The sequence below is a fragment of the Natator depressus genome, chromosome 9, assembly GCF_965152275.1.
Source record: "Natator depressus isolate rNatDep1 chromosome 9, rNatDep2.hap1, whole genome shotgun sequence".
NCBI lineage: Eukaryota > Metazoa > Chordata > Testudines > Cheloniidae > Natator > Natator depressus.
Genome location: NC_134242.1, coordinates 41,050,192 through 41,075,379, shown reverse-complemented (window position 1 = coordinate 41,075,379; position 25,188 = coordinate 41,050,192). Strand labels below are relative to the sequence as shown.

The 25,188-nt window shown below is 39.0% G+C and overlaps 1 protein-coding gene across 1 annotated transcript in view; it reads right to left on the bottom strand.

Moving 5' to 3' along the window:
- Positions 1-25,188, bottom strand: part of COPB2 (COPI coat complex subunit beta 2) — a 27,287-nt gene extending 2,099 nt beyond the window's left edge. Inside the window, exons 1-21 of the mRNA XM_074963966.1 lie at positions 25,038-25,188; positions 22,532-22,669; positions 21,557-21,643; positions 16,201-16,327; positions 13,879-14,027; positions 12,595-12,741; positions 11,449-11,548; positions 10,016-10,158; positions 9,582-9,781; positions 9,310-9,420; positions 8,925-9,013; positions 8,703-8,809; positions 8,269-8,412; positions 7,377-7,507; positions 6,848-7,055; positions 6,431-6,541; positions 4,570-4,784; positions 2,530-2,622; positions 2,268-2,448; positions 2,081-2,149; positions 154-252 (exon numbers count right to left, since the gene is read on the bottom strand). Of these exons, the coding sequence (XP_074820067.1) occupies positions 154-252; positions 2,081-2,149; positions 2,268-2,448; positions 2,530-2,622; positions 4,570-4,784; positions 6,431-6,541; positions 6,848-7,055; positions 7,377-7,507; positions 8,269-8,412; positions 8,703-8,809; positions 8,925-9,013; positions 9,310-9,420; positions 9,582-9,781; positions 10,016-10,158; positions 11,449-11,548; positions 12,595-12,741; positions 13,879-14,027; positions 16,201-16,327; positions 21,557-21,643; positions 22,532-22,669; positions 25,038-25,040 (2,652 nt within the window). The 5' untranslated portion in view covers positions 25,041-25,188. The remainder of the gene's footprint in view (positions 1-153; positions 253-2,080; positions 2,150-2,267; positions 2,449-2,529; positions 2,623-4,569; positions 4,785-6,430; positions 6,542-6,847; positions 7,056-7,376; positions 7,508-8,268; positions 8,413-8,702; positions 8,810-8,924; positions 9,014-9,309; positions 9,421-9,581; positions 9,782-10,015; positions 10,159-11,448; positions 11,549-12,594; positions 12,742-13,878; positions 14,028-16,200; positions 16,328-21,556; positions 21,644-22,531; positions 22,670-25,037) is intronic.

Here is a 25,188-nt window from a genome sequence, read left to right as displayed (position 1 = left end):
CCTCACAAAGTAAAGTGAAACTTCACAGTACTTAGTCCAGATATGTTAATCTATATCACTTTTTCCCCAGTGGAAATACAATATCGAAACTTGTAGATTTCAGATTAGCTTTCCTTCCCATCTCAGAGCTATACTTTTGAAACTGAAGTATACCTTTTCATCTTTTGTCATTGGAAGATGATCAGAGTTTCCTGGAACTGGAGGCGCCACTACTGGTTTAGGAGATGGAACTAGTTCTCTCTCTTCAGATTCCTTAAGAGATGAAAATGAGATTTCATGTTCACAGGTCTTAATATTGACTTAAAGCTCTGCCTAAAAGTCCAAATTAAGGATGCTAGCAGATCATACTTTCTTGCAAGGGCTTGTTTCTTCCACTTAAAGTCTAAGGTTTCCCCAAGTAGCTTTTGAACAGCACTTTCCAGTTGCTAACATTTGGATTTAGGTTTCTCTTGTTACAGTGGAAGTCACAACTGAGACCACACAGTAATGCAACTTCTCTTATGCAACAGCAGCATGGAAGGTTCTCAGATTTTCAATTTAACAACTTCAGTTCACTTAGAAAATATATATGGAGAACAAAGTGAGTTTTTTAGGGTTTACTAAATAGGGCCCTTTGTTTTCAGTTTTTATTTTATTTAATTTTTCCTGGGACTTTCAGTGTTTATTACTACAACAAAAACAGCTGAAAAATCAGTGCAAAAATCTTAATTTTTCTGGGTAAATATCAGGGTTTATTTTGGTGTACAGCAGGATGGGAAAAAAGTATTCAGTAGATTAATGCTTTGAACAGAATTCAATGTCATTTGCTGTAGAACTAAAAACAGAACTCAAAACACGTCACCTCTGAGTTTAAGAAAATACCTCTCTAATCCCTAAATAAAAACTTTTAATTTCAATAAAGTTTACTGTTGTAAACTGAGTTATAAACCATTAGCTGCTAACCACTTGAAATGTGTACATGGTGGGCATGAGATTCATCAGTACATTCAGATGCATGTGCACTTCAGAGCTTGCATGCGTGCCTGTTCGTTTATTGTGTGCATCTTCTAGATTAACGCAAAACCTTACTTCAACAGGCAGTTCTGCATATACAGATTAATGTATTATCATAATACATGTATTGTGCAGTGTATTGTATTTTCCTATATTTGAAATATTTGATATAAAAGTAGGGTGAAAATCAGAACAAACATTTTGTAAAACTGGCGATTTTTAAAGTAAAAAATCGGTTTAAACTGAAAATGAAGGGGCTTAAAGATAAAGAATGTGCCTATAGGAGCAGGTTCAATTTACTCCCTGGTCCTTCTACAAGATGTTTGAAAGAGGGAATATTTAATGGCCTACATCTGAAGAACAAAGCAGGACTAGGTCAGCATTTTCCCTCTCATTAGAGTTCAGGGACAGGTTTGGTTGGCTGGTTGCTTTAAAGCTCTAAGGTACTACATGCTTAAAAGGCAGGTCTTCCAATTATTGCAGGAGAAATGGAAACTGATTTCCCCATCTGGCAATTTGTGCCATTTTATAGTAGTACACTGGCTATTAGAAGTTAACTTATTTAGTCATGATTAAAAATGTGTTTATCACTTCTTAGACCACTTAAGTTTTAGAATGTTGGAAACAGCTGAAGCTATTTGTATTAAATAGCACCACAAAGAAAGACCTAGCTCTGAGTGATTCATCCAGCTGACAATTTAGATATTTGTACTTGTACTCACAGCAACCATACAAGATATACCACTAAGAATTTCTCACCCATCTTTTAGAAATCAAAGAACCATAGTTTAGCTCAGTACCAAAACTTGACATCAAAAATAGACTATGTACTTACGTTTAGTGCCCCAACTGAAGTACAGCAACTCATGCTAGTGGAACAATCTGTCAGTAATAGCTCAAGAGGTCAATAAAACTTGCGAAAGTATATTTTGATGGGACAAGAGAAGTGACCCCAAGTAGCAACAAAAGCAAACTAAAGCAATAATCTGTCCACTAAAGGTGGGTGTAGTGTCCCCAGAACAGCTGCTATTGCACAATACCAGATCCTCCTCATCCTGTAACTTTCTTGTATGGTTGTATTACTGACCTGGGATACTACTACTCCTGAAGGTTCAAAACCTTTCGCTTCTTCCAGTAAGTTTCTTTCTTCATTTGGCTAACAAAACAGCAGAGAAAAATACACTTACATGAAAGGTCCTGGCAGTAAAAATTGTAAAATCAAAACTCCAAGCATGGAATCATTTATATTAATGAAAACAAAATATTTTACTTACAGTGACAAGTGGGTATTCCTTAGCTGGCCGCAAGTCAGTATGAGTTTCCTTTACATAGTCTTCAACAACAAAAGCTTCTTTTAATCCAGGGAACAGGTTTTCATACTCTGTGGGATCAGCCAGGGACTCTGCAGCTTTCTGATTGACTTTAGAGAGATTCTCTCGCCACATTTTTACAACCCTGTTAATCGCACAGATATATGCTGTAAACAAAAGTTTTTAAAAGGAACATATTTCTACTTTAAATACGTTAAAAAGTTACCTTGAAACTTGGCTTGGCAAATATGTACGTGCTAAGAAGGCAGCTTCTGGCAAACGTCCAGTTTTAATCAAGAGTTCCAAACAACAGTCAACCCTGGAAGGTTAAATATTGAAGTTGTCAACACAGTAATGTTATTTCTTCTTTTAAAATACAGAAAAGTATTGCATTTAATTTATACTTTATGATAAAGTTGCTGAAGTAATGAAAACCAAATGTTAAGTCTTTCTGCTCAAACCTGAAGTACCACATTTTATTGTGAGAGATACAGGATCAGTCGTCTTTCTGAGAGGCCACATGCAGTAACTGTTAGGCACCCCAGAGTAAGCAAAATGTAGCATGGAACTTTAATCCTGAATTTCATTTTGAGAGAGAAAGTTTTATGGTCAAATACAATCCTAGTATAACATTATAACCAATAGATCTGCCAGGGATTAATTTGGCATTAATCTAATTTATTGGTTTTTAGTCTCTCAAATATGACTAAGAAAAATACTAGGTAAACCTTCTATCAACTCAGTATTACTTTGAATATAACAAAAATAAGGTACCAATCCACTTGCCAAAAATTTTATATACATGCTTTATGACCCATTGGAACTTGAAGTCAATGGGTTTTGCCATTGGCTGCAATGACAGACATCTTTCCTTTTCTCATTGGAAGAGGAATTCTGTGTGATCTAACATCTCTGCACCATGAATTAAGATTTATAATCTTCTTGTTCTGGGGGTACAGGGATTTGAGTGAAGTGTTCTGACAAGGCCAAAAATTTCAAATGTCTTCATAATTTTACCAAAACAAAATAGCTCTTTGTAAGACTCAAAGTTTTAGCAGACAGCAGAACTGTCAAAAAGATTTTTCTTCTAATACAAGTGTGGTTGGCAGGCTGCCCCACCCCATGAGAAAAAGGGCTGGAACAGGCCAGAGAGGCTGTGCAGACCAGCAGCCAATCAGGGTCCTATATAAAGGCTACCTAGCAGAGGAGAGGGTAGTCTCTCCCTGGCTGGCTAGGGAGAAGGACTGGCTCCTGAGGGAAGGATCTAGCACCTTGGACAGAAGAGGCTGCCGCTAGACCGTCCCTGGGTTGGGACCCAGAGTAGCAGGTGGGCCTAGGTCTCCCCCTTTATACTGCACCTGGCCACCGAGGAGTGTGGCGAGACAGACTGCAACTTGCCCCTGAACTGAGGGGCTAGACTTTGGGATTGTGGTTGGTCACTGAGGCAGGTGCAAACCGAAAGACTGCTACTAACCCTCCCCTTCCCCAAGAAGAGGGTGAGACTGGAGTAGGGTGCACTGCCGGAGGGGCCGCCGAGCGATGAGCAACGCAAGTCCCAAGGCAGCAGAGCAGACGGGCGAGACACCACGCGCCGAGTGCACTCTGCAGCTGACAGGAGCTAATTCCCAGAGCAACCAGTGGGAGGCGCCTGCGGTGGTGAGTCATGACCCCGTGACAAGCAGTTATTTCAAAATATCAAGCTTGTCACATTAAACATTGAGCACTTTTGAATTTGTTTAAAATAAAGCAATTGAAAGCTCCAGAGCTCAGCAAATTGTTTAGAGCAACCAGTCTCTTGCCATTCTTTAACTGAGATGCTGCCCTACCTGCTCTCCCCCCTCTTACATTTTTGGGCAAACAGTTTATATCAAGGCTTCCATACCTGTATTACCACGAGAGATTTCAATCTTGCTTAGAAAAAAGGAAAAGGGCGGGTGGGTAGGTGTCACTTGTTAAACTTCTCCCTAAAATGGAAGGGGCAGATCCTCCACTGTAGCCATGCTGGTGAGCACTAATACAGCATGTCCAATTACAACACAACTCCTCCTCCCAATTCAAAACTGTCCATTGGTCACAAGGTGCTGGCTTTCTTTTCCATCTCATAAGGGATAGCTAAACAGGAAAATATTCTGTTTCTTCATAAGCAATTGTCGTAGCATACCTCTGGCAGCTATCTGACTGGGAATTTGAGGTGTGGTCCACCTCAGTCTGAGTATTATAAAAATAGTGAAAATGAACACAATTGAAGCCTTTGTTTGCTACTTACTTTCCCTGCAAAAAGTAGCTCATAAAAGCTACATTGTTCTTGCCATCTTTTTCTGCTCCTTCTGCTAGCTTGTTCACCATGTTAGCATTTCCTGAAGCAGTGGCCAATAGCAATAAACCTCCATAGTCCTGTGCATGGTGCAGACACTCCTGGGCTAAGCCAAACTGGCATTTACTGATGGCAAGCTCAGCAAGTTGCTTCCACTTCTGTTCTGACTGTAAGAGATTTTCCAATTTTAAATGGTTTTAAAATTAAAGAACAGCACATTTTTCACACTTTTTTTTTTAAGAAAGACTTTGAAAACTGCAGATTAGGAGTATAAATTCAGTCAAGTTCAGGTCTCCTATCCCAACTTCACTTATATGTAAGGCTAAGATTTTGTCATAGTTATTTTAATAAAAGTCACGGTAAAATCACAGGCAGTTAAATTCACAGAAGTCTGTGCCCTGTCCATGACTTTTACTTAAAAAAACTGACAAAACAGAGAGTGGGGGAGTCCAGCACCCACCACTACTGTGGCTCACAGTGGCTGGGAGAGAGGTGGACCTGCTGCCTGTGGAGCTACAGAGTTCGCCAGCTGCCCGCAGCAGCTGAGAGCTCTGGGGCCCACAGCTGAAGTAGCAAATGTCATGGAGATCTCTGGAAGTCACAGATTCCATGACCTCCATAACATAATCGTAGCTTACTTATATGTATTTTCCCCTGCACTCAGGATGTTGGAGTCAGATACCCTCAGGATGCCAATGTAACAGCTATAGAGTAACAAGGTTGTAGCATTACACAGACTACATTTTATACACAAAGTTTCAGTGACTTTCATGTGGCAACTGGTAGGATCTTCCATTTAGTAAGGGGAGGAAAGCAAGATGAAGGCACATTAGTATTCCTGGTGTTCAGGAATTATTTGTTTTAAAAATAAGACTTTCAAAATGTTTTTAATAATAAAAAAGCATATTGTAACTCTCTGTCCATCCTTAACTTTAAGATGGACACTTTGTTCCTATTACAAAATAACACGACTAACAAAGCAGTTGATAGAATATCAGGATTGGAAGGGACCTCAGGAGGTCATCTAGTGAGTCCAACCCCTGGCTCAAAGCAGGACCAATCCCCAATTTTTGCCCTAGATCCCTAAATGGCCCCCTCAAGGATTGAACTCACAACCCTGGGTTTAGCAGGCCAATGCTCACACTACTGAGGGACAAACTTTTAAGCTTACACAAAACTCCTCTTCAGGTCTCGGAAAGATAACCAGAATGTCGAAGATCAAAACTGATGCAGATTGCAAAGCATAAGAGGTTCACACATACTGTAGGAGACCACTTGAAGTGGGCAACTAACGAGACTATCCTCAAAGTTAGTTATGGGCCAGATCATCTATGTTGGGCACTAGAAGTGGAGTTTGGGTCTTGGTGTTCGGCACCTGAAACTGGCAGGTCTTTGGAGTCAGCGTCCATCCATGCAGAAGTCCTATTCCCCTGCACAAATTCTTGGCTTTGTTTCCTTTCCCCCTAGTCTCCACTGTAGCTCCAATAACAGTGCACAAAGTTGGAAGGTAAGGTTATGACCCTGATCCAGTATGTATTCTCAGGGAATTCAGGTAGGTTTCCAGAGGGATAGCAACAGAACATCCTCTCTCCCTCCCCACCCACAGAGATCAATTCCCTATAGAGCACCTCCGGGAAAGTTTTCTCTGGTTGCTGGGGACAGCAGTGCAGGTAGGGGAGCAGGCTCAAGGATCTGATCTCCATCCCCAGATCCCCTTCCTTCACGTGAGGCCTAGCCCTCTGTTAAATTCATCCCAAGATGTGCAGGTTTTGCAGTATGAGCTTGACTTTCTGTTTAAATTAATCTTGTTTACCTCTGCTTCCACTGCAAGCTGGTATGCAATCTTTAATTCTCCAAGCTGAAGAGCAAGCTCGAAGCGATGTTCAGGATCTGTGGATACTGCAAGAGCTTGTTGTTTGAAGCCCTAAACAGATTTTTCAAGAGTCAAACTGTAGTCTACCAAGTTCATCGGCAATCCTTGAAATTTAATTCTGAACACCAAATCATTTCCCTTTACCCAAGCCAAATTGACTGTTGTATAAACAGAAAAGACTGCTTTATTCTTAAATGTGAACATATGTTTAGCAACAATTTTTTTTTTTTTTAAATAAGCGTTTGGTTTATGTATGCAGTAATGTGAGAATTCCCTATTGAGTAAACTGAAAACGGTTAAACTGGAATTACAACTTTACATGGTCACTGTTTACAGTTGGAAAAATAGTTCTCTTGCCTGTTTTTCAAGAAAATGTGCAACTCTAGTCCTCTGTTCCTTTGGAATTGTAGGAAGAACTTTGTCAGCCATACCAAAGTCTCTCCTCATTACCGCTGTCTGGTACTCGAGCACTGAGACCAACAAGGAGTAACTGACTATGTTTAGCTCTTTATCACCCAGATAAAGCCTGTTGTCCTTGGGGATGTACCCTAATAGATACATTGTCCTATAACAAAAACAATGAATTTTAATCTATTTATAGGTATCCAACTGAAGATGCAGTAGGTTTTATGATAGCAAGACAGTACTTACTATCTAAAAGCTTATTTCAATTTTACTAGTGATATACATACTATTAGACCATTATTATTATTCTGTGTGATATTGCAGTAACAATGTTACTCAATATACATTAAACTAATGTGGTTAGAAAAAGTAGTGCATGCTAAGAAGTCAAACAACTTCGTGACAAGTTGAAATGTTTCATAACATGTTTTAAAAAGCCTTACAAAATATATTAACAGATGAATATAAACTAGATACTCACCTATCCAAATGGGCAATAGTAACAATTTCTCCTCCAACGTAATAGTTCAGTCTGTTCACAGAACTGGTGTAAATAAAACAGTCGCCTACCCACAACCCTGTTTTCACAATCTCCTGAATCTCACCAAGAACCTGCCCAAAAAAAAAAAAAAAAAAAAAAAAAAAGTGCTTTTCATGATAAAAAACCTCAACTACATGTAAACATTAGGACTGGGACAGCCATGAAAAACTACCCCCAAGTTGAGTTTAAACACTTCATCCTCCACAATAGGGCAAGTTAAAGATGGAATTCTAGATACAAACTGGAAACATGCACATTTGTTTTAACATTTACAAATATATTCAGTAAAAAGCCTTCATGGAGGATTATTAAAATCCAGGTTAATGATTCCATTTTTGACCTGGACTGTGTACATCTATAGCTAGAAAAAAGACTCTTATTAATACGACTGTCTGATTTACTTGTTAGATAAGGGCCCAGCATTTTCTTCTGAAGTGCTTGTTAAGAACATTATTCAGCATATGCCCACTAACCAAGTCTTGAACTTTAAGTAAATTTCAACATTTGAAAATTGAAGGAGAATTTACACTATTATTTTACCCAGTTTTATGTTCTCTTTTTAGACATCTTTACGTTTGTTATAAGGACAAGATCTTTTATCCCAAGTTTCAACCGGAAGCATTTTTTCCTCCATTAGCTCCCAACACCTCAAAATACAATTTCTAACAGATGTTAGGGCAAGTTTATAGTAGTAAGGTTATAGGAATCATTATTCTGCATCATAGCTAACTTTTAGTCTGTAAAAGGGGAGTGTGTTACGGTACTCAAGGCTTGATCCAAAGCCTACTGAAGTCACTGACCTAACTGCATTCCCACTTTTAACAGCAATTACCTCAAAAGCATCTTCAATACCATCTTCAGTGACTCCCTCATGTGTTTCCTGCGCCGCTGCAACTTTTTCAGACAGATACTTCAGAATAAAGAATGATTCCTCGGTGGCAATACAGACCAGCTCACCAGAGTCAGACCAGAAAATCTAAATAAAAACAAGAAATAGCATTTAGGTTTTAGGGTGCTGTGATAAGAAAGGAGGACACACACGTTTTATCAAAATATTTGTTCATTTGCACATCCAGTGTAGGGGTTTAGAAGAGTGTCTAAGTAAGAGTCTACTACAAAAAAGTATAAAAAATTAAAAATATAATTTTTATCTTTAACAGCTTCATGAGATTGACAAATTCAAAAAAGCCTGTAGTATATTCTAAATACCCCTGATATGACAAGTTATATACATATACTCAAAGAGTGCCACCTGACAAAACTCACATGTTTGGGCTGAATTTCAATTCTACGTATCAATTCTGTGTTATCCCAGTCATAAAATGCCAAGCCATTAACAGATCTGACACCCAGTAAGAAACCTCCATAGATACCTGCAAAGAACAGCAAATGTCAAAGAAATTATTATTTCACTAGCAAACAATTTTTTCCAGCAAGAAAGTTAAGATCTGTAATCTAGCAGATTTAGGAAACACAAATAAAACCCACCCTCTGCACCAAAATCAGGTTTAAAGGACTTCTTCTCTTTGAAGTTCTTAAATATCTTTACAACGCTGTTGCTCTCCCTGATTGCATACCTAAATACACAGAGAAAAATACACCATTACAAAACAATTATCCAGACAACAAGATAGCAAAATGTTATACCGTACAGCCATAAAGAACTCTATAAAATACTAGACATGTAGGCTACTATATTTGATATTTCTTCAAAATTAAAAGTGCATTCAATATATAAGTTTCATGTAATCCGAACTACAGAATGCTTGTTACCCAATCCAGCTTTTAACTTTCAGACCAGTTTAGAGTTTAGGTAGTCTGGAAATCAGCAGAAATACGTTTAATACATCACAAAATAAAAAACTACACTTACTCTGAAGAATCATGTGCCCATACAAACTCCTGTGCAGAACCAAAACTCTTGTTCCTCAAAGCCATAGCTGTGTAAATGATGTATTCACCATCCCCACATACTACTACAAACCTAAAGATTGAGAAAAAAAGTGTTGGCATGGAAATTGTGTGCACAGACTATTGGGCATCACTAGAAGTAGATCAGCCATCTAGAAGGTATATTTTTCTGGTATGGCATATTTCTAAATTTTAAAGTGTCAAGAATTCTGTTCTGAAATTAAAAATTATTACCGTCCATTAGGGTTGTGCTGAATGGTCTGGGGATAGATTTCGCAGCTCCCCATATCCTTTACAGCCAGTGGCAATCTTTCTCCATCTTTAATTTCAGCATCTCCCATAGCTTTCAAATTAGCCTGTTGCACTTCCGAGTGTTTAGCCCAAATAATTTTTCCATTCGAATCCATAGACATAGCAGGTTCTTCACGGCCAAGCTAATAAAAGCAGCATATAAAGATAAGCATCCTCAGCCCATTACGTTCAAATTTCATTTCATTCACTTTAAATACTTACGTATGGCTCTTTTGGAATATGCCAATAAACTGAAGTGCCCATTTTTTTAAATCACTTCAGAGGCTGTCTCAGTATTAAAGAATAGTTTAGTAACAGAAGTTTGTGGCAATGGATCACCATTTTCATGTATGCTTTCCAATTTAATATTAAGATACCTTAACAATAATGCTGCCCTCATCATAACCCAAAGCTACATTATTGGATCCTCTCAGACTGGCCACGCACCACACCCTCTCCATGCCGTAGTTGAGAGTACTTTCCAAGCGATACGTGCTCGAATGCCAAATGCGGACAGTTCCTGGAGAAAAAGATATATGCAATTTCAGTCTTCTCTCTCAGTAGTAGAGCTATTAAACATTATGGCATTCAACAACAAGAATCCAAAGACCACATATGAAACTAACACCTGTAATTTAAACATTAGTGAAATAGAACTGTAACCCTTCAATCCCAGCAGTCTCACTGATGTTTGGAGGGATATTTGGTATCTACCACAAGTGTCACACAGGCCAAAGGAGGGAAATCAGCACAGAAGAATCTCTTGGTGGGAGCTTGAGGGATCACGGGGAGGAGAAATTAGGACCTCCGAGCTGGCAGGCAGCTCTCAATGGCTGTGCAGAGATAGTGAGATGGAGTTGAACTGACTGGGGCCTCACTGCTTGCAGATGCCCTAGGCTTCTCAGCAGCAGTACTCCAGCCTTCCTCTCAGCTATGTCCTTCCACCCCTAGGTGAGTTAGATTCACCTTTATTTGGGGTTTCCAAATTAAATATTCATGGTAAATAGGCCCAATGGCCTGTGATGGGATATTACATGGTGTGGGATCCGAGTTACCCAAGAAAAAATTTTCTGTAGTATCTGGCTGATGAATCTTGCCCATATGCTCAGGGTTTAGCTGATCGCCATTATTTGGGGTCGGGAAAGAATTTTCCTCCAGGGCAGACTGGAAGAGGCCCTGGAGGTTTTTCGCCTTCCTCTGTAGCATGGGGCATGGGTCACTTGCTGGAGGATTCTCTGCTCCTTGAAGTCTTTAAACTACGATTTGAGAACTTCAATAGCACAGATATAGCTGTGAGGTTTTTTGCAGAAGTGGTAGGTGAAATTCTGTGGCCTGCGTTGTGCAGGAGGTCAGACTAGATGATCATAATGGTCCCTTCTGACCTAAATATCTATGAATCTATGACTGCTCAAGAATATGAATGTGGAGGAAGATTGGAATTATTTTAAGTCAAAGCTGCAGAAACTATCTGAAGCCTGCATCTCAAGCAAGGGGAAAAATTCATAGGGAAGGGCTGCAGACCAACCTGGATGAACAAGCATCTCAAACAAGTGATTCAGAGAAAGCAGAAAGCCTACCTACATGGGATGGATCAAGGAAAGCCAGCTCTTGGAGGTCAGAAAGTGTAGGGATGAAGTGAACTACTAAAAGCCAAGCAAAACTGGACCTTGCAAAGGGAATTAAAACCAACAGTAACTAGTTCTATAGCCATATAAATAAAAAAGAAACAAGGAGGCTTCCAAACCTACAAAAGGATATGTAACCCACCCTACTGTTAATATACATGAAGTGTCAGAAAACTCAAAGTTACCATCTTCTGAGCCTGTGATTATGATTGGCAGCTCAGGGTGGAAGCTGACACAGGATACATTCTGAGCATGTCCCTCCAGTGTTTGCACACAGGTTTTATTCTGTAAGAAGAGTTAAGATACAAGAAAACAAAACATTAACACTAATTTTCTCAGATCATTATCTTCAAAGAAATTTAATGTAAGAATTATGTAAGCATGTCTCTAGTCTTCTTTCTGTAACCTTTACTTCTACTTCAATTTGTAGAAAGAATAGCATACCCTAGAGTCTTTGTCTTAAGACAAAACCCCCAACTGCCAGAAATGAATTTGTTCCCATTAGTGTAGCTGCTTCTTTGTTTCCTAAGCTAACTGGGTTCCTATCTACAAAACACTTTGTTGAGAGCAAGGTGGCTCAATGTATTAATACAAGACTCATTAGTGCCTGTACTTTTTGCTTCAAATCCTGAAAGCCAAACATAGAGCTGCACAGAATCACAAGGGAAAACCAAGCCTGGTGCTATCTTTGTCCCACAGGCCCAACCTTTTCTTCTCTGCTCCTACAGCATCCAGCTCAGGCCACAGGCTTAGGAATGGATAACTCCCCCATCAATACCCAAGCAACACATACCTAGCTAGTGGGGGGAGAGGGAGAAGGAAATCACAGATGCATAGGACAAGGAACATAAGCAAGAACAGAAAGCAACAAGGAGGAAGAAGAAAACAGACAAAACGATTGGAGAGTACAAGTGGACAAAGGAGACAATTATTCTCTGGACATACAGTAAAGGGATACAGAGAGCAGGTGGGTGCCCAATCCATTGCAAGGTGATTGGTCACAAAATAAAAAAATAGGACGCACTACTCTACAAGAAAATAAGCCACTGTTATTCAAGACAAAGTTAACTTTTAACATTTAGATTTAAGGTGATTTCTATATTTCACAGCCGGTAAATTCGAATGTTACTCATAATTTTTAACGTACTAGTTTTAGTTCAGTTTTTCCGGAAAATACATCACAAAACTCTCTATTTTCTATTCAAAGTCATGAAAACTCCAGAATATTTTTCTCCTTCATCCCTTTCCCTTGATTTCCATGCCTTTGCTGCTGATGGTGCCCAACAAAATTAATCTACTGAAGTGTTCACGAAGAGGTGAACACACTGTACCTGGTAATCCCAAATCTTGACAAGGCGATCATCTGCTCCTGAAATGAGGTAAGGCTTGTCTCCTCCACTATAATAATCGATGCAGTTCACTCCTTTTTCATGGCCTTCCAAAGTGAAGTTGGGTGAAGAAGAACCAAGCTGCCACACCTTGCAAAGAACAAGATCAGCCATACCTAAGTATTGATCTTACCCTCATGGGCCAGCACCACCAGATAGAATGAGCTCTGAGTGGTGCATTTTTAAAATTCTAGAGACAGGAAAGATACAGCTAATAAGTCTGTACCACTGCATCCTGATTTCTTAAATGTAGTGGGGAAAAAAAAAAAAAATCAAATTACCACTTTGGGCCAATATTTCAAAGCAATAAAATAGCTTTATCCTTCAATGGTCTCTCTTACATGTTAAACCCCTCTGCATGTATGTAGACTGAAAAACCTGCACAGGTATATATCACGTTTACACATGCCATACATCATCTTATATGTACTAAGCTTACTATTGTTTCAGAAATCTGCAGTTCGAGTCAGAAATATACATATATCCTTTAGTTGTTAGTGTGGATTTTAGAATCACAAATCTAAAATACTAAATGACTGTCTGTTAAATGGATCAGGGCAGGGTTTAGGTACATTGAGGCCCTAGGTGAAAACTTTGCCTCCTCACTACCATACCAAATCCCACTCACACATACCCATTAATCATAACAGCTGAAGGAGTCTTGAAGTATAGGTGGCCTTTTCTACAGTCCTAACACATAACGAAGGTTCCAAGGGAACATGGGGAAATCTCAGTGCCCAGATGGCCCCATGAACCCAGTAATGGCTCCACTGTGCATGAGAATCTTCAGGGTCTATCGCAGGAAAGGGAAGTAAGACTCTCAATGTAGGTACTCTGCTATCTTGCATTTCCCTAAAACAGACTCTGAAAGTGGACGATTATAAAAGTAAAGTTACACCCCCCAACACTTATTGGTAATCCAAATAGAATCACAAGAGTCCATAAATTTCTGCCAGTGATTCACATTTCAAAGATCATATACAATAATTAATCTTGACATTTCACAGATATATAAAGTCTTTATCCAGGTTCTGATAATTGTTCAACTATAACTTGACTGAGGTCATTCCAATTTATATATGTCCTTGTATGTAGTACACAGTCTATTACTGCACATATACTTGTTTTATGAATTTAAATTTTTCCATTGTCTGTATTGCTACATTGTTGTATTTCTTATGTCTGGTAATTATTTAATGAAGTTTTTAAAAGGTATATTTACTGTACCTTAATCGTCCTATCCAAAGAGGCACTGGCAAACTGGTTATTATCCTTTGGGTTTATGACAATCTGCATAACATAATGAGTGTGTCCTTCAAATACCTGAGAACAAGACCATTTTTTATCCCAGTCCCAGAGTTTAATAAGCATGTCATCTGGAAAAAAAAAATTCAAATTAGGCATTATGGATATTTAAAACTATCTTTTTAAAATAAAATCCTCAGTAACCCAATTTTCAAGGCTTGTCCATCCTAAAGGGAAGCGTTGCTACTATCAAAATAATTTATTGACTTTACTCAGAAGACTGTTTACCCTGAGAGGCGGGGGATGACCACAGGGAATGCAACGGTTTGTTTTTGTTCCCTCCCCTCATGCCCCAAAAAAAGAAATAGTTCATCTGCATTAAACTGAAGCCTGGGTATCTACCTTGCCAGAAGTAAGAACCTAGTAATAGTCTAGACTGCTTAGCACAGCTAAACATTTGGTTCTCATTTCAGGGCCATTCGGTGTTCTCTTAAAGAGGACATTGGTGTTGAGAAATTGGACTTCTACTTTCTGTTTTATGAAAGTCTGAAAGATTTCTTTAAAAAAAGGTAGCAGTGGTGTGAAAATACTTTGGCAATTTAGTGAGACATCACAAAAATCAGAGTGAAAGCTGAGCAATTGACAGGAAAGTGATTTTAAATGTTGGGATTTTTGTTAACACCTCTAACTTCAGGGACTTAATATTTTGGAGAAAGGAATGTGTGTTAAAACCTCAACACACTATCCCTTCAATTAGGAGGGTGTACATTATCAGCTGTCAAATCCAAGACTTTCCCCAGGACTGCCAACCATTGTTTTTAAACAGTTTGCTTTATATGTTTTGAGAAAGTGAAATTTAAAGGGAATTTGTGAGTAACATATCCCATAGCTCCTGTACAGCTCCAGAGACCTACAAACATCTTGGAGGAACCTAGTCTGAAACTCTGAAAAGTAAGTAGTTGTGGAAAGGGTCAAGTTTCAAAGACAAGCATCAAAACAAACATTGGAATCCTGAAGAGAATTTCTTCTGTTGTTAGTATAAGGATTTAGGGCTTGTTTACATGACCAGTTAGTCTGCAGAAAACTGGGATGTGAATCTACCCCCACTAGTCTGCCACAAACTAACTGTCCACGTCAACTTTAAGCAGACTAACAGTTCCTTACTGTGGTTTGATCTAGTCCCCACATGGACAGTTAGTGCATGGCAGGCTAGTATGGAGTAGATTCACACCCCAGCTTGCCGCAGACTAATTGTTCATGCAGACAAGCCCTTACATTGCCAGTTTTGTTTCTCTCACTGTTTTCTGCTGCTTTCTATGTGATTTAGTTTCTTGCTTTATTGTTATGGACTTCCTTGAAAACAAAGAGGTATAAAAGGGATGAACTGCTTAATTTGGCACACACTGAATTAAGCAAAAACTGCTTGTAGGCAGATCCTTGACTCTGCATGAAGCCTCCATTCCATCTAGAGTGTAATCCAGCTATTCTTCTCACTGTTCTTGCAACACAGTCAGTTCAGCCATACCGTTGATTGTTTTCAGGAGACACTGCACCTCGGTTTGTTCTCTTAAGCCCTGGTTCTGTAATGCACGCAGCATTTCTTCTTTTTCCTTCTAGGCATCTGGAAAACTAGCTCTTCCCTTTAACTTCCTAAAGAAAAGCTGACAGGCCAGTGCCTACTTTTTTTCCCTTTACAGAAGATGAGTCTCAGGCTCAGTCAGAGCACTAATTCATCTCAGACACTTCTAAGGACTGCACATCAATACTAAAGGATTAAGATAACAGTTAAATTTGCTTACTAGGGAATCTAGATTGAATGTTGTGGGCACAACATGAAGCCAACAATTCTGTTTCATGAAAGGACATTATATTTAAACTCCAATATCACTCATGTTACAAATCTTACTATGAAAACACTACAATGCTTCTAGTTTTAACCAGCAAAATGAAATTAATCTTGATATACATCAAACCCAAGTATGGCATGTCAGTATGCCAAACAGCAGATTAGCATGTAAATGAACTTCTTGTTTGGCAGACATTAAGCAACTAGACCTTCAGGTCTTCTTTGACAAGAGCTTAACCTATTACATTTCAGATCCGAAGTAAAGTTGAGATTCCATTAAAAACATGAAACTAGCTTGGAAAGAAGTAATTTGAGATGACAAAGGAGAAGTAGGCTACTTGCTCAAGAATTCTTATTTCAGCAACAGTACAGGCCATGTAGTTTCTCATTGTTCTGACTGTTATCTTATAAACAGAGTTATGTGAGAAAAATCAAATTATACCGAAAATATCTCTTACCACTGCTAGTTAGAATGAAAGGCTGAGTAGGATGTACAGCAATGCAACGAATATAATCGGAGTGTGCTTCAAACATGTGAACTCTTTCCAAGGTATTGTAATTGAAAACTCTAATTTGCATGTCATCCTACGGATGAGAAGAAAATAAAGACACTAAGATCAGCTTCTCTATAAAAGTATTTCACATTAAATAAAGACTAATATTCCATCTTCAAAGATTCTTCATCCATAAAAGTTCTTTAAGAACCGCATTAGAAGTCTGAAGAAAGGAAACAATGCCAGCTGGCATAATTATTCTGACACAGTTTTGGTTCAGAAATTTACATTACATGATCCTATTTTAAGGCATTTATAACTACGAAGAATTCATCTATGATCAAAGTTTCTCAAAGATGGTCTTAGCCCAAAAGGTCACTTATTTTAATTTAAGGCAAGTTTAAAGTTCCCTTAGACATTTTCACATTATAGGAGCATGAAAAAGTGTTTTCCATGCATTAAGGGCTTTGTTCTCCTCCCATTGACGTCAATGGGGAAACTTACATTGATATCAATGATGCAACATCATGCTATAAGAAAAACAGATGCTATGTTGCACTCAAATAACTGAAAAAAGCACTGCCAACTTGGATTTCTTTTTAACTGACTATTTAGGAAATAATGGCCCCAAAAAACACCACAAAGTCCTCCCTGCCCCAAAAAACAACCACCACCACCACCTTAAAGCTTTCAAATATGATGTCCTAAAATCTTTACTTTTTTTAATCCATTTTTAAACTGTGTTAACTTGGGAGCATAAAAATATGTACAGTAAAGTTTTCAAAAGAGGTTTAGATGCAAAAGGCAGGGCAGCAAGCCTCCCATCCCAGGTCAACAGACTTGGGCTTGTGCTACCAGGCTAAAAATACCTGTGTAGAGAGCACTGCAAAGTTGCAGTTCGGGCTCTGAAACCCAATCTCCTTCCTAGACTTCAAAGCACAAGTTCCAGTCTGAGCCAAACCTGTACACAGCAATTTTTGACATGGTAGCACAAACCCTGCAAACCTGAGTGTCAACCCAGGATGGAAGGCTTGCAGCTGCAGGCTCTGTAGACATACCCTTATGGACTGAATGGCTTAACATAAGAATGGCCATACTGGGTCAGACCAAAGGTCCATCCAGCCCACTATCCTGTCTACTGACAGTGGCCAATGCCAGGTGTCCCAGAGGGAGTGAACCTAACAGGTTAACAGTGACAAACAGAAGCTAGGGACACCATTCCTTACCCATCCTGGCTAATAGCCATTAATAAACTTCACCTCCATGAATTTATCCAGTTCTCTTTCAAACCCTGTTATAGTCCTAGCCTTCACAACCTCCTCAGGTTGACTGCGCTGAGTGAAGAAGAACTTCCTTTTATTTGTTTTAAACCTGCTGCCATTAATTTCATTTGGTGGCCCCTAGTTCTTATATTATGGGAACAAGTAAACAACTTTTCCTTATTCACTTTCTCTACACCACTCATGATTTTATATACCTCTATCATTTCCCCCCTTAGTCTCCTCTTTTCCGAGATGAGAAGTCCAAGCCTCTTTAATCTCTCCTTATATGGGACTCATTCCAAACCCCTAATCATTTTAGTTGCCCTTTTTTGAACCTTTTCTAATGCCAGTATATCTTTTTTGAGATGAGGAGACCACATCTCTATGCAGTATTCAAGATGTGGGGGTACCATGGATTTATAAGGGCAATAAGATATTCTCCATCTTATTCTCTATTCCTTTTTTAGTGATTCCTAACATCCCGTTTGCTTTTTTGACTGCCGCTGCGTGGACGTCTTCAGAGAACTATCGACGATGACTCCAAGATCTCTTTCCTGATCAGTTGTAGCTAAATTAGCCCCCATCATATTGTATGTGTAGTTGGGGTTATTTTTTTCCAATGTGCATTACTTTACATTTATCCACATTACATTTCATTTGCCATTTTGTTGCCCAATCACTTAATTTTGTGAGATCTTTTTGAAGTTCTTCACAGTCTGCTTTGGTCTTAACTATCTTGAGCAGTTTAGTATCATCTGCAAATTTTGCCACCTCACTGTTTACCCCTTTCTCCAGATCATTTATGAATAAGTTGAATAGGATTGGTCCTAGGACTGACCCTTGGGGAACACCACTAGTTACCCCTCTCCATTCTGAAAATTTACCATTTATTCCTGCCCTTTATTCCGTGCCTTTTAACCAGTTCTCAATCCATGAAAGGATCTTCCCTCTTATTCCATGAAAACTTAATTTACGTAAGAGCCTTTGGTGAGGGACCTTGTCAAAGGCTTTCTGGAAAAAAGCCATCCACTGGATCCCCTTTGTCCACATGTTTGTTGACCCGTTCAAAGAACTCTTAATAGATTAGTAAGACATGATTTCCCTTTACAGAAACCACGTTGACTTTTGCCCAACAGTTTATGTTCTTCTATGTGTCTGACAATTTTATTCTTTACTATTGTTTCAACTAATTTGCCCTGTACTGACATTGACTTACAAGTCTGTAATTGCCGGGATCACTTCCAGAGCCTTTTTTAAGTATTGGTGTTACATTAGCTATCTTCTAGTCACTGGGTACAGAAGCTGATTTAAAGGACAGGTTACAAACCATAGTTAATAGTTCCACAATTTCACATTTGAGTTCTTTCAGAACTCTTGGGTGAATGCCATCTAGTCCTGGTGACTTGTTACTGTTAAATTTAACAATTAATTCCAAAACCTCCTCTAGGGACACTTCAATCTGTCACAATTCCTCAGATTTGTCACCTACAAAAGACGGCTCAGGTTTGGGAATCTCCCTAACATCCTCAGCCGTGAAGACTGATGCAAATAATTCATTTAGTTTCTCCACAATTACTTTATTGTCTTTAAGTACTCCTTCTGTATCTCGATTGTCCGGGGCCCCACTGGTTGTTTAGCAGGCTTCCTGCTTCTGATGTACTTAAACATTTTGTTATTACCTTTTGAGTTTTTGGCTAGCTGTTCTTCAAACTCCTTTTTGGCTTTTCTTATTATATTTTTACACTTAATTTGGTAGTGTTTATGCTCCTTTCTATTTACCTCACTAGGATTTGACTTCCACTTTTTAAAAGATGCCTTTTTATCTCTCACTGCTTCTTTTACATGGTTAAGCCACAGTGGCTCTTTAGTTCTTTTAATTTGGGATATACATTTAAGTTGGGCCTCTATTATAGTGTCTTTGAAAAGTGTCCATTCAGCTTGCAGGGATTTCACTCTTGTCACTGTACCTTTTAATTTCTGTTTAACTAACCACCTCTTTTTTGCATAATTCCCCTTTCTGAAATTAAATGCCACAGCATTGGGCCACTGAGGTGTTCTTCCCACCACAGGAATCTTAAATGTTGTTATATTATGGTCACTATTTCCAACTGGTCCTGTTATAGTTACCTCTTGGACCAGATCCTGTGCTCCACTCAGGACTAAATCGAGAGTTGCCTCTCCCCTTGTGGATTCTTGTACCAGCTGCTCCAAGAAGCAGTCATTTAAAGTATCGAGAAATTTTGTCTCTGCATTTCGTCCTGAGGTGAAATGTACCCAGTCAATATGGAGATAACTGAAATCCCCCACTATTATTGAGTTCTTTATTTTGATAGCCTCTCTAATCTCCCTTAGCATTTCATTGTCACTATCACTGTCCTGGTCAGGTAGTCAATAACAGATCCCTACTGTTATATTCTAGAGGGATTTCTAAAGTGCACTGGCTTGCATAGACTCTGCTGGCAAAAACTAAGAGTCTGCATGGGCTGGTTAGCGTGCAACACATTGGTGCAGTTCAGAAATCACACCCCTCTATTGTATATTGTTGCTCTATATAGACAAGTCCTAAATCTCACTGAGTCACTGGGACTAGGTACTTTTGAAAATTTTATCCTAAATGTTTTGAAGGAAGCAACATGATATATGCTGGCTTGGGCCTACTCCCTTCTCCTTCCATACACATGCCTATTTGCTACCTCTTCAGTATCAGCTTTCTAACTTCTGTCACTAGCAGGCAACATCTTTCAGATCTAGAAAAAAGCTTGCAAGTGAGCTTCCCCCAGAGATGTGTATAAGAGTCATTATGCCAATGCATGGAACAGAGAGCGTAGACGATGAACAAGACAACAAAGTAACAAGTAACTAAGTATTTGATAGCAAAGTAAGAGTACTAATTTTTCCACTAAATTTTCTTTCATAGAAATCTTAGCTTTTACTTGTTTCTATAGTAGATACAAAATTTTCAGACAAAAAAAGTGATTTTCAAGTTGACTGCCCATTTAATAAATTTACTTAAAAAATAGAAATGCATCATGGACAATTTTCCATGAGGTCAAATGCCTTTGACCCACTTAAAAACTTATTCAGAAATTGTAACAGATTGGAAACATGTTGGGTATACACTATATCTACTTTAATTACCAATTCAGACACACACTGCATGCACATCTGGATGCATATTAAAACAACTTCATTTCAGTGATTGATATGAGGGCAATATGATTTAAAGGACAGATTAAAAATGTAACAGGAAAAATGTTTATTTCAGTGGTTACAAATAGAGATAAGTACACTGACACATGCTTGTACCTGCAAGTCTGCTTCTATAAATATTAAAAAGGCTGACAGAAATATGCACGCAAAATTAATTCAGACTTTCTTCCTTAGTAATGCAATGTTAAGGTTGAAAATGTAAAAACAAACGATGATTATATACGAGATATATATACATATTTTACAGCCTGTAAGGTGTATACTTTGTGACGTCAACTGTTACACTTTGCTGACTTTTCCTAACTGCAAGAGTAGGATGGATTTATTAAGCACATTTTAGTATGAAGTACATTCAATGGATAAAAGTGGCTTTAGTGTTCTAAAAGTGAACAAAAATTTCTCTAAAGATTCTGTATTAAAAATAATTGAGGAAAAGCATAGAAAACAACAGGTAAACTTTTAAAATCGTATTACCTTGAATAGCTGAAGTCCTTTAGCCTAATTACAGGGACATGGTTAAGGTACTGTGCATACTACATCTTTTAAACAAATTGAAAGGAAGTGCCAGAAGTTATTCGAGTTGGTAATATAGATTGGGCCTAAATGTAAAGTTAACTACCACTTTGTATTTTTCGGTTTTTAAAATGAAAGTTTGAGCTTTAAAGTGCCCTTCTATTCAGATTTTAGGAGAATGTTTTGGGGAAACAAACAGCTATAATCTGTTATCTTCTTCCAGTGTACAAGTTAATATAGAACCACACTTCTGGATGGTGTGTAAGGGTGCAACGAAGTAAAGAGAAAAGCGGGGGAATGTATATGAAACAGACAAACAAAAAATGACAACTTACAGCTCCTGTCACAACCCAGTTTTTTCTTGCCACAAATTTTGCAGCTCTGACTGGCAGGTCACATACTTCAAAGGTCTTCACTAGAGTCTAAAATTAGAAATATTGGGGTATATTACAGAGAAAATGTCAGTTTCAAAATCTGTTCAGCTTTTCTTAAAACAGCCCACTTTTAAATAGTTGCAAGTTTAAGAATTGTCAAGGAGCTCCTAGAGAAAGGGATCTGTACTCCTTTTTAACAGATGTGAGTATAAACAAAGTCAGGTAAGGGGAGGTATTTGCAGTATGGTGCTAAGTCTAAAAACATTTAATACCTTCTGGAATAAACAAAAATGAAAATTTGCAAAAAATAAATCTCACTGTATATAGTCAACAAATCCTGGGATTTATGTGATCTCCACAGACCTCTATATCTTTCTTTAGACTGTTTCTTAATGTTTGTGATATCGCCTGAACAACATATGCTGAGGCATCACACAGATTGCAAACAAATAAGCCTCAAGTTCAGGGAGATTAAACAGAAAAAAATAAGTTTAAGATCAATTTTGTGCATCACATCCCTACTACTCTTAATATTCAAAGCATTTAGCATATAAACAGAAAGCTCAGTGCTGGGTTAACATCCTAATCTATCTGCTTTATATCACGGTACTTATTTGTCTCTGAGGCTACAATTTGAAAATGCACCGCCCTTAGTTACGTTGCTCTTTAATGGCACTAAACTATAAGTGGCATGAAACATGAGTTTCTTGAGGACACTCTGCTGATTCTGCAAATTATAGGTTTTTTGTTTTGCTTTTTAAACAAAAAACAGTGATTTTATTATATTATTTAAAGTTCTTTCCATATGTTTGCTGCAGAAGAATGCACTTCATATATAACTATGATCAGGATACACATATCAATGAATTACCATATTGCTACATTGAACACACTCCTGTTTCTAATTAGAAACAGAATACAGCACAAAAAGTTTACCTGTGTTTCATGATTCCAAACACAGACACTGCCATTGTACAGGCTAGCTAACATCCATGGCTCGGTAGGGTGCAAGTCCACACTCTTTACTCGGTCAGACCGAGCTGTTAGTTTTCGCTTAATATCGAGTCGGAGAGGCTAGAGATCAGAAAAATTAAGAATGCTATGTTATGTTCTTCAACGTAAAAATGGCATAGAACCATTTTAACATATCTGTAGTGTAAATAACAAAAAACTGAAGGTTAAACCTAAAGTAAAACCAGGCAGCTCTGTTTTGAGGGCACACATCCCACACACTCCTTATCTTAGCTACCTGTTTGCTTCGTTCTTCTAAGAGAGTCTTTGGAATATAAACAAATACTGGTTCTCAGTGGCATCATTCTCACTGAGTTCTCTGGAGCAGGACAGGGTCCCAGTAGAGCACAGAGGATTGTTCTTGTGCATTTTTTCTTTAATCCACATGAATATATTGCTTGTAAAGAGGTTTTGAACTGCACAACTGGAAAAATCTATCTACAAAATAAGCTCAAGAAAAGGAAGGGCAGTGCATGCTTCCACACAACATCCTGCCCAGTATGCCCATAAACCATTTTCTCCTTTGTACTTCTGTTGTGAATGAAATGAGGGAGCCAGTTATCACAAACTATGATGTGTAACGGAGACACCTGTCCATTAGAAATTGATGCAAGTCTAACAACTCCTTTAAAAATCAGACAAACACAGAAGCCAATGATATTTTTAAAAGAAGCACTACAAAGTAAAAAAGAACTTTAAACCTTCCATTATACCCCGATTTTGACTTCACCTATAACTCTGGCAATACAAAACAAAACTACCTAAAATTTCACGGGTTGAATTCATGCCAAGGTAAGTTTTCTAGAATGAGGCATTTCAAAATGCGAAGGTTCTAAAAACGATGACCTTATTTACTGCTCAACACCACCTACTTCTGCTGGTGAGAGACACAAGCTTTCAAGTCACACAGAGCAGAGCTGAAGTTGGTCCTATAAGAGCTATTACCTCACAAACTTTGTGTCTCTAATACCAATGAGCTTTAACTGTCAGACTACTGTGCCCCTTTCAGGAAACTGATTGGGCTTGCATACCTCAAATTTCACCTCACTTTGTTTGCTTACAAAATTACACAAAAATACAAATGTCACAGCCACATTATTACTGAAAAACTGATTTCATTTTTACCATATAATTACGAAATAAATCACACACACACCCCCCATCAAGGTTCCCTCCCCACTCTGAACTCTAGGGTACAGATGTGGGGACCTGCATGAAAAAACCCCTAAGCTTATTTTTACCAGCTTAGGTTAAAACTTCCCCAAGGTACAAACTATTTTATCTTTTGTCCCTGGACTTTATTGCTGCCACCACCAGGCATCTAATATAACAGGGAAAGAGCCCGCTTGGAAACGCCTTTCCCCCCAAAATCCCCGCAAAACCCCCTTTCCTGGTGAATGCTTGATAAAAATCCTCACCAATTTGTACAGGTGAACACAGACCCAAACCCTTGGATCTTAAGAACAATGAAAAAGCAATCAGGTTCTTAAAAGAAGAATTTTAATGAAAGAGAAAATAAAAATCACCTCTGTAAAATCAGGATGGTAAATACCTTACAGGGTAATCAGATTCAAAACATAGAGAATCTCTCTAGGCTAAGCCTTAAGTTACAAAAAGACACAAAAACAGGAATATACATTCCATTCAGCACAACTTATTTTATCAGCCATTCAAACAAAACAGAATCTAACGCACATCTAGCTAGATTGCTTACTGACTTTTTACAGGAGTTCTGACCTGCATTCCTGCTCTGGTCCCGGCAAAAACATCCCACAGATAGAGCCAACCCTTTGTTTTCCCCCCTCCAGCTTTGACAGTATCTCATCTCCTCATTGGTCATTTTGGTCAGGTGCCAGCAAGGTTACCTTTAGCTTCTTAACCCTTTACAGGTAAAAGGGTTTTTCCTCTGGCCAGGAGAGATTTAAAGGTGTTTACCCTTCCCTTTATATTTATGACACCCCCATTGAGAAACACTGATATAGTATGTAGAGCAGTATAAACAAGTCTTCATTTGTATGAAATTTTAATATGCAGCTGTCATAAATAGCTGTAAAGGAACCAGACTCCCCACCCCCAGGCAAATAGGTAGGTGGTTACATCAACTCACTGGTCTGACACCCTGACCTGGTCCCCTCAGCACATCCCCTCCCAGCATCTCACCAGGGATTAATTCCTGCCACGCACCGCCCGCACAGCCTCAGGGATAGCGCTGGCCTGCGGAAGCGGGGAGCGGCTGAGGGATGGGGGCTCTGGTTCCTTTACAGCCCCCAGGAGAAGGGAACCCTGCACGCCCCTCACCACCTGTATGTCCCGGCCCACTCACCCTCCCCGCCCCCAGCCCGGCGGGCAGCGCCTCTGTCCGCCCCCGCGCCAGCCAGCCAGCCGCGAGGAGACAAGGCCCGGCCCCAGCTGGCCCCGCGGCCGGACTCACCATGGCTCCGCAGCCCCAACGCAGCAGCAGCGGAGACGTCGCTCTCTGAGCCCAACTGACCGACGTGGAGCTTCCGGCCCCGCCGCTCTCGCGACATGTAGGGTGAAAACGAGAACCCCGTACACAAGCGCTTCTGCATCTCAAACATCGC